This window comes from Salvia splendens, chromosome 17 (genome assembly GCF_004379255.2).
Source record: "Salvia splendens isolate huo1 chromosome 17, SspV2, whole genome shotgun sequence".
Taxonomy (NCBI): domain Eukaryota; kingdom Viridiplantae; phylum Streptophyta; class Magnoliopsida; order Lamiales; family Lamiaceae; genus Salvia; species Salvia splendens.
Window position 1 is genome coordinate 10,678,988 of NC_056048.1, and position 10,571 is coordinate 10,689,558.

The 10,571-nt window shown below is 39.0% G+C and overlaps 1 protein-coding gene across 1 annotated transcript; it reads left to right on the plus strand.

The window, feature by feature from the left end:
* The first annotated feature begins 6,588 nt into the window (after positions 1 to 6,588).
* On the plus strand, positions 6,589 to 10,146 carry LOC121773377 (protein LIKE COV 2-like). Its single transcript, XM_042170227.1, has 7 exons — positions 6,589 to 6,848; positions 8,014 to 8,066; positions 8,161 to 8,270; positions 8,742 to 8,909; positions 9,098 to 9,195; positions 9,317 to 9,443; positions 9,799 to 10,146. Exons 1-7 carry the CDS (start codon positions 6,723 to 6,725, stop codon positions 9,906 to 9,908), a joined length of 792 nt encoding a protein of 263 aa, XP_042026161.1. The 5' UTR covers positions 6,589 to 6,722; the 3' UTR covers positions 9,909 to 10,146.
* The last annotated feature ends 425 nt before the right edge of the window (positions 10,147 to 10,571 follow it).

Sequence of the window (10,571 nt, forward strand, 5' to 3'; positions counted from 1 at the left end):
CTGTTCGATCTGCTTGCCTTTCCCTTTTCCTTGAGCAACCACAGTTGGAATGACCAACTCTTTTCCACTCCCACCCTTTCCAGCTACATCTTCAGATGGCTGTGTTGTTTTCACAACACCAATCTCAATGCCCTTCCCCTTAGAAGAAGCAGGTTTCTAATTGAAAAAAAACAAAAACCAAATAATGCAAGTAACCACCAAAATAATTTACCAATACAAGCATATAATGTAGTTAAGCAACCACCTTTGGAATGGCCAGTTGCTTTCCATTCCCTCCCTTAGGAGCTCCCTCCTTAATGGGCTGTGTTATTTTGTCAGCCTGAATCGCAGCGCATTCCCACTTGGCCGAGTCATGCATCTGAGTTAAAAAACCAATTAATTTAGGAGACAACCTATATAATGTAGCCACACAGACATATAATGTATTAATAAATGCAGTGGCAATAATGTACCAAAAATAGTATATAATGCAAGTAATGTTTAATAGGTAAATACCTTCACACTCTCCTCTACAGCTGCACTATTTTTGGTGGCTTTCTCTGTCTGGGTTTTTCTCTTAGAGTAGGTACCAGCTCCATCTTTCCTCACCACAATTGCACCACCTCCATCTTCAACTCTTGTCTCAGACGCCTATACACAATTGCACCAAAATTGAAAACATGTTAATAATGTACAAAAGTAAGAGCACCAAAGGGTTTAGTTTGTTAATGGATACCCCAGTCTTGCTCAGCACTCCCCCACCAGCCACCATATCTGATGATGTCCCAGTTGCACCGACTGAAGTATGCATTTCAGATGGGACTTCAAGTCCGGCAACACCATCATCCTTTGATATGATATCGGGGATATCATCACCTCTTGGCTCGTGCATTGGCATGTCTCCTGGCTGATCATCAACTACCAGCTGATCAACAACTGGGGCATCATGTACTCTCTCATCACTGTTGTTTTCCTCTCCAATATCACTACCCATTGCCCCATGTGTTTGTTGTGTAGCAAAGGGGTCAGGACAATCAAAATCCAACACAAATGATGGCCTAGCGAAGCTGCTGTTAAGCGTTTTCTTCTTGTCGTATACCGCCATCATCTTCTCCATCTCTTCAATCCATTCCGGACTGTACTCTTCCTCGCCATCCCTTGCCTGCGTCAGTTTAGTCACAATTTCATCATCTTCCACCACATTCTCCTCTTCCACTCCCAACAATTTCTTTCCAATCTGACTTCCTACTCGGAAGCACTCATCGTCAAGCAACTCAACAGGTATTCTTTTGAAATCATCTACCCACGTCGAAATTGCATGGGCAATCAGCGAGCTTGAAGCGATAAACTGATCTCTGATCCGCTTTGCTCTATACCTGCTGGGTGCTCCTCCTTCTCATCTGTTCACCGATTCCAACCTCCTAACTTCCTCATCTTGAAGAAACTTCTCCTTGTCAATCCGGGCCTCCAACCTCCCGGTTCCGTACTGGTCACGCTCTGCGTCCTCCCGTTGCTTTAGGGTCTCTGCCGTCCAACCCTTTATTGTCGGCCAGGCACTGATGACTCACCTCCGGCAGTGAACCATGCGGTCCACATACGCACACTAACAATAATAACCACATAATGTAACAGGTCAATAATGTATCTTAATATGCACATAATGCATGAGTAATAGTGGTATAATGCAAGGAACCACAAAATGTAACAGGTCAATAATGTATCTTAATACATAATGATTATTGCAACTGAAACTAAACAAATGCTTCAAAGAAACATATCAACAATGTACCAAAAGCAATTACATTTTCCATGCAAATCAGTATTGTACTATTAAGTCCATGTAATGCATTAATTACAGCTGTAGCAAGATTGACAGAACTATATAATGAAGCAAATAAGGTGCAATAATGTACCCATCTATATATATAATGCATTTGTAAGGTACAGTATAATGTATGTAAATGGGCATATAATGCAGTTATTATTTCACTTACCACCAAAAAGTGGATAGGCCAGGTGAAAGACACACTTTGGCCGTTTGCCCAACTGGGATACGTGGCCTCAAGAACGGATAAGATGTAACTGCACCAATTCAAGTTCCTAATCTCATCAACATCGTCGATGAAATGCAGAATCTTTGGCTTGCAATTGCCGTCGGCCGGAGTCTCTATAACGGCATTTTCAAGCATGAACATGAAGAGTTTCTTGAACTCTCGCCCCCCGTCAACATCCTGCACCATCATCTGCGCAATGTCTTTTGGGGTCATTTTGAACCGTCCTTTTGACACCGTGCAGCAACATGGTCATTGAACTCGAAGTTGCTCTGTTTGTCGATTGGGCGTGCAATGGGTATCGGACCTCTGGGAAAGCCCAACGTCAGATGCACGTCCTCCTCATCGAGGGTTAGGCTCTCACCCCGCGATAATGGTATCTAGCACCGAGCTAGATTAAATGCGTTTAGAACCCAGTAGGCTAGGTATCTTGGAATTTCCTTTATATTGAAATGTAGGATAGCTCCGAAGCCAAGTTCTCGAACGGCTCCTTCTGTCGCGGAGTTAGTATTTTAAACAGTTAAGGAACTCGGATGAAGTCCGTCGACAGTATTGATTGTCGACCTTCTTCCCCCTCGGTTTCCTGTACTCAGCTTCTTCATGAGCGGTACTTGTCTCTGTCCTTTGCTCGGCCAATCTCTCTCGAAATTTGTGCGCAATCGCAATTGGAATAACATCATCGACCGCTTCGTCGATGTCCAATCTAGGCTGCTTCGCTGCTGTCCAATATACGACATCAGAACATGATTATAATCGAAGGTATCAATACTGTATCGCATTTAAATTAGATAATGCATAATACTTGATAAATAATGTACACAATCAATCAAATAATGCACAAAGGAATATTACATTTACCCATGTACACAAGCAGTCAAATAATGCATAATACTTGATAAATAATGTACACAAGCAATCAAATAATGCACAAATGAATATTACATTCACTCATTCACCCATGTACACAAGCAGTCAAATAATGCACAAAGAAATACTACTTGATTAAACCGACTAATCTAGCTTAACCAAAATTCATAATGCACGCCACTGCTTACAATAATGTACAACTACTCCAAGAATTATAAATGCAAATGCAATAGATTGCTCACCTGCAGCCTGAGTTGGTTGGGTTTTTGAAGGTCGGCCTCTCTCTGTCATACTAGATCTGTGAGACGAACCAAAAATCAAAACCCGATAACATTTCCTCTACATAATCGCTCAATACACAATTGTAAACCATTAAATAACTACACATTCAATAATTGACAGAACCCTAATAAAAATGAAATCGATTTTATGATTACAGAACATCGCGACCAAAGCGAGTTTGAAGACAGTGAGGGAAAATTTTTTGAATCGACGAGTAGGTGGTGTGTAGGCGGTGAAAATCGGTGATTAACAGTGGGTATTACCAAAAAATTAACCATTTAAACCCTACCTTGTCGTCACCTTCAACTAGATGGTCGCGCACGAAGGGAGTGAGGTTTCGACTGTGAAACGGCGCCGGAGGTTGATTTAAGGCGAAAATCGACGCTTCCTGTAGATTTCCGGTGGCTTGTAGTGGCGGCTAGGGTTGGAAATTGGGGGGAATTAGGGGAGACGATTTTCAGTCGTGGATTGAGGGTGAGACGGTTGGAGTGAGAGAGAGTGCGAGTACATGGAAAGTCTTTGCAAAATCCCGCTTAATTCGCGCTCCTTCCGTTCTGAGACGTTTTTTATTCATTGTTGTTTTACAATTATACTCATATAATGCACAGATTATGCCTAATAATGCAACACGGATTCATTTATCAAAGTTTTATCTAGTCCGTCCATCCACCTAATCTAATGGTTGATATTAAGTAGGAACTTAACACTAAGGGAGCAATAGGACCTTAATGCTCCTCTCTCTCTATATATATATATAGTTGTGATCAATTGAGATTTTTTAGCCTAATTGAGAATTGAGATGCATTATCAGTCACTCATTTTTATTAAATGAGTGGTCTAGAATTTACCACATGGAAAATATTTTTAGATTAATTAATTATGAAAGGACAGAATGGTAATTTCATGGTACATTTTATTTAGTAAATACTTTTTTTTAATTTTATATTTTTTAATTTTTTTAATTTTTTTTGTCAACTACACAGATATAATGTCAACTACATATACAATTCATGTCAACTACACACATATAATGTCAACTATGTGTACAATCCATGTCAACTACATATACAATTCATGTCAACTATACACATATAATGTCAACTATAAGTTGTTGACATTTGATGTGCAGACTATTGACGATAATACCCCCGAGTTGACATAATCTATTTGCAGTTGACATTTCAAAAATATTGTGGACGGGTGACTGAAAATGCATCTCAATTCTCAATTAAACTAAAAAATCTCAACCTGACACGACCACTATATATAATATATTACATAAAATATCATAATCACAATTATAATTTACATAAATATGAAACATAAATTTAATTCAACACATGCCTAACCAAAAAAACAATATTCCTAGTTTATGCGGTAATTGTGCTTGGGGCTAAAATAATACTAGTAACTAATTTGTTTACTAGTTATCATACAACCAATTGTTAGGCAAAAGCCTCTATATAATCTATTCTGAAATATCTATTTTTTTTATCACCAACAATATCATTTAAATCCAATTCAAAACCTACTTGATTGATTCCTACAAGAAACATTTCATCTTTAATATAATACGTACAACTTTATCTAATTTTATAACTAACCCTTCCATCATTAAATATCACATTTTTCATTTTTTTCTATCTGCTAATATGAGTCCTACTATTTCATTTTTATCACTTTTAATAAGTGGTATCCACATTCTACTAACTCACTTATTCGCATTTTATTATAAAATAAATATAAAAAGTAGGACCCATTTTTATTAATTTTTTCTACCACTTTTCTTTACGTAGTCAAAGAATTTTTTAAAACTCAAGTTGGTAAAAAATTGAAACATTTATTGACAGATAGAGTAATAGTTTAAACTTTAAACTTTTAGAGGATAAATTTATTTTCAACTAAAGTCCCAATTTGGTCCTTAACATTTTGCGTTTTTTTGATTTTGGTCCAAAACATTATCTTTTGAATTATTTGGTCCCTCACATTTGAAATCGGATCACATTTGGTCCATTTTGGACGGTTCCGTCAAATTTTTTACGGTTTTAATTAACGGGTCACAAATCCGTCGCTAATCCGTCACTAACTGGGAGAAACTGATCCGTCAGTAATCCGTCACTAATCTGTCACAAATCCGTCACAATCTGTCACTAATACGCGCGGTTGAGGGAATTCCACAGTAGGGTTTCGTGGCTAAGCCCAAAGACAAGGAGGTTGCAGGAGGCGGCGCAACGGCGGAGCATGGCGGCGACGGTATTCAGCTCGTCGGCGGACATGCGGCCGGTGGAGGAGGTGTTGAGGGCGGCGTAGTGGAGAAGCGTGTCGAAGACGAAGTTGGGGAGGCTGGATTTGGTCCCCAACTTGACCTCATCCTCCCGATCGTGATCCACCTGCGATTCATTTCACTCCTTTTCTCCTCAATTTTGATTGCCCTTTTTCGGCGTAGACTCATCTCTCTCAACAGAGGGAAACAACAAAACACCTCATATAAATAAATACACCCAAAATCCCTCTCTCTCCCTCTCTCTATCGGTCGTCGCAGCTTCGGCATATGGCGTTACATCTGTTGCTAAACCACATTCCTCAAACCTAACCTCACTTCACTCTTCAATTTCATCAATGTCTAATGCTGCTCTCACACTCCTCGTCGTGGTTCTTTGCGCCATTCTAACGGCTAGCTTCACACGCGCCGCCGTCGGCCCCCGAGATCGAAGCCTTACTCTCCTTCAAGCAGAATATGCACGATCCACGCGGCGCATTGGGCTGATGGGATGCCTCCACTCCCGCCACCCCCTGCGATTGGCGTGGCAATGGATGCTCCGCCGGCAGAGTCGTCGAGCTCCGCCTGCCGCACCTCCAGCTCAGCGGTATTCTCACCGACTGTCTTGCTGGTCTCTCCCAGCTCCAGAGGCTGAGGGATGAGATGGTGACGACGGTGGTGGGGGGATGAGGGGGAATCGGGAGGCGGGGAGGGCGGCGGAGATGGTGGAGATGCGAGAGGGAGGAGGAGGGAGGAGGGGGGTTATTTTTTATTTATAATATAAAAGTTTATTTATTTATAATAATAATTATGGATTAGTGACGGATTAGTTTCTCCCAGTTAGTGACGGATTTGTGACAGGTCAGTAATTAAAACCGTCAAAAATTTGACGGCACCGTCCAAATGGACCAAATGTGATCCGATTTCAAATGTGAGGGACCGAATAATTCAAAAGATAATGTTTGGAACCAAAATAAAAAAAATGCAATATTTTAAGGACCAAATTGGGACATTAGTCTTTATTTTATATGAGAATTCCAATCCCGACAGCACGACTTTTTCCACTTTTTTTCTAACTTAGAGTTCAAGTAATAGAATTGATTAAGTTACTAATAAAACAATTCCAGAGATGGACTGTACCTCCCGCTTCAGTAGTAGTACCAATTCAATAACACTGTACACTCATTTCCGATCTGTCAAAATCTCCCAAATACAATTGAAATCTCTAATTTCGCGATTGCAAAAACTACTGCGAAATCGGCTACTGCCTATTTTTGGCAACAATGGCGGATGAGCAGGACGCCACGTCGGTGCCGCTGAGTCAAAGCGTTGGCGAAGATGAAGAGGGGCGAGATCCTGAAGATCCGTTAAAACCTGCTTCTACCTCTCCCGATTCTTCCACCCGTAGGGTTAGTGATTGTTTTACTTACTATTTATAGAAATATGTGCTTATTTATTGGAATGTGTTTCCATTTCTGACCGCTGCAGTAGTATTTTAGCTGGGTATCTCACACATCCGGTTTGATTTGAATAAGAATTTAATCATTCAGGATGTCGGGATGTGAACTAGTGATAACTGTAAAAGATTTCTAAATTGAAGCGTCGGATTAACATTTAATGGAATTTGTCTGTTAATCTCGATCAGTTATTTAAATTCACTCGGATTTATTGTCGGTGGAATTGATCCATTCTTGTAATTTTCATCTTGTCGATCAATATGTTTCTAGGCAGCTGATAGCCCACGATTTTACTGATATAAAAATAATTAAAATGAAAACTATGCATTATTCTGAATCACTCAATTAAAAAAATGCGAGGTGCCAAATAGTACATTTTCCCAATTTGATTACAGGGAATATCCTACCAAAATTCCCTGTAATTCATAAACAGGAAGGTTATTATCAGTTGTATCTTCTTTATTCAGCTAAACTTTATTCACCTTATACGCATGATTACATGTGAATTTGTTTTAGCTGTTGCACCACAACAATTGTGAATTGGGTTGGTAATGGTTGAAGTGAACTGGACTTATCATTTAGGCCTTCATGATGTTGAGAGCAATTGCACATTGGAACATTTCTAGACCTCTTATTGCCATGCTCTCGAAGTTTCAGCATCAACAATGAACTATCTGACATATCAAAATGGTTACAGTGAGTAAAGGAGTAAGCTATTAGTAATAGAGTTGTATTATAAAGAAAAAGGAGAACATGTTTTCCTTCTTGTTATAGTCACATATTTTTTATCAAATTTTGGAGTAGAATGGGCTATTGATTGCTCTGCCATTTTTTCTGTCTCAGCGTCTCCTAGATATTCCTTGTGGTGGAATGTAGGCGCCCCAACCCTGCAAATGGCTTTATGCCAGCTTAGATGTCTTCATAGTTTGTTTTGTAAAGTTTTTTCTAGTGCAAGCGTTGTACCAAAGTTCAGATTCATTGAATTGATCCTAGAGAAGCTGAGTGTTGGATATGGGGATTGTTGATTATGTTATATTAGCATTATAGATGTTCTTCTGTAGACAAAATTGTTGTTTTTCAATTGATGTTCAAAGGGTGTATAATTTTTGTTGTTCAGGCTTGCTGTTTTGTTCTTCAAAGCTGGGTTTCAAAAAAGTTCATGACCGGATGGTACTTATTTTCCTTACATTTTGCTCTAGTAATGCAAAATTTCTCTGAAATTTGTCAGGTGTTAATTTAAGATTGTGCTGAATTGCATTTGCAGTGTTGTTCTATTCCCAGTTGCTGTTACATTTTTTGTGACTTGGTGGTTCGTTCAATTTGTTGATGGTTTCTTCAGCCCTCTATATGAACAGCTGGACATTGAGATATTTGGTAAGTACACTCTTTTTATATACATTTTAGACCTTTTGTATTGCATTACCGAGCCAATTGAGAAGGCTAACAGTTTGTAACCTCGTTGAATTAGATAAGATGTTTCTGTAGGAACTTCTAAAAAGAGTAGGTCCAGGCATCAGTTACTGCCTTGCCAACATGCTCTACTCAATATCTTCTTTCACCCGAGTAACTCAAGCGACTGGGAATTTATCAAATTGTTGAATTTTGCTTGAAAATGAATTTCTGATATAGTCTATCAGATATATATTCCTGTCTTAGAGAATAATACAGTTTCTATTTCTCTATAAATATGGTATTTGAGATAAATTTTAACATGGACGTGTTTTTCATTTGTAGTTATTTACTATTAGTATTTTTATTCATATTTCTTACTTTCGGAACATAAATTTTATATAAACTTTATTGGAGTTCTTGGACTGGCTTCTCAATTAATTGCCTTGTGTGCAGGACTTGGATTTGTCACGTCATTACTTTTCGTGTTCCTTGTTGGCGTATTTGTTTCCTCATGGTTGGGAGCTTCAGTAATCTTGCTAGGAGAATGGTTTATAAAGAGAATGCCATTTGTTAGGCACATTTACTCAGCTTCCAAACAGATTAGCTCTGCTATTTCTCCTGGTAAAGAACAGAAATACTTGCCTGATTTGTGAATTTAGGCGACTCAAAATGCAAATTTTGCCATCCACAACAAACTATGCTATGCCTGCGGAGCCTTCATGCACTTTGTACTTATCGATAGCATGTCTTCTACAGTTCATATTTCATGTTTTAATGCGTTCGAGTTTTATACTTCATGTTCATTGCAGACCAAAATACTACTGCATTTAAGGAAGTGGCAATCATACGTCATCCACGTGTGGGTGAATATGCATTTGGCTTTATCACTTCCTCAGTCGTCCTACAGGTAGTAGAAGTACTAGTAATGTGTTCTTAACTTCTTATTGAGAATATATTAAACAGATCTAGCAGTTGACTTAACTTAATAACAATTTAATTTTACATTTTTATTTTGTTTTCTAATACAGAGAGATGATGGAGACGAAGAATTATGCAGTGTTTTTGTCCCTACAAACCACTTGTACATCGGTGATATATTCTTGGTTAGTTCCAATGAGATTATAAGGCCAAATCTGTCTATTCGGGAAGGGATAGGTATGATACCATAACTGGGTTTATATCTTCTGATTACTGTTGTAAGAGTTACTTTGTTGCATTTTTCTGTAGCTGCATATATACCATCTTAAATTATCGAATGTGTTACACAGTGATGAAGTTACATGTTAGATGTCTCATGTAAATCATAATATCCAATAAAAGTCATTGAGCATTAAACCAAAGAACACAGTCAGAGGGTTATTTTATCAAGATAAATTGATATTATGTCCTACCAACTTATGAGATCCTTATAGAATCTGTCTTGCAGTGCAATTTCAGTTACATCTGTCCCATCAAATTTGTCAAATAAATTCCCTTCAATCTTTCCTTAAATTTTGATGCAAAACTGCAGAAATAATTGTATCTGGAGGAATGACTATGCCACAAAGGATCATGCCAATCTCTTCGATTGAAAGAGTTCCTCAACCAGGAGAACGGATTCCCCTCACCAGACTTGTGTAGGCAACGGCCAACTGATTTTGCAGTTTTGCCGTTAAATCTCAGGGATGTTTGCAAGTCATTTGGAGCTCTGAAACTGAACATGCAATGGGGTAGTCGAACAAACATCATTCGTACAAAGTAGTGTTAGAAGTTCTATTATGTTTTGATACTAGAAATGTGTGACAGATGTTATGTAGAGTTTATGCACACTAGTGAATTGTAAACCTTTGAAGTTGTTGTGAAGGTTATTGATTGTGTACTGAGAGCACCCGCAACGCGGTGCCGTCGCCGTTCCTATGCCGTTCCGGAGGAACGGTTTCGCGGCGGCACGCGTTGCAGCGTGCGTTCCGTCGCCATTCCGTGCCGCCACCGTTCCCATGCCGTGCCGCGTTTCGTTCCTCCGGAATGCGGAACGAAACGTTCCGCCACGCGCCGAGGCGACGTGGCGGACTCCCATTCGACGCGTGAAGCCCACTCGCTGCCCCGCGAGTGGGCTTCGTCCCGATGATGCAATAATTCATTTTTTTTTAAAAAAAATTCGAATTTAATAAAAAAAAAATAAATTTTTTTTATTAACGGTAATGAGACCGTTAATTTTATAGCCGTTTGGTTTTTTTTTTATTATTTATTTATTTACTCTATAAATACTCCTATTTCATACTCATTTCAATCACAAACACACAT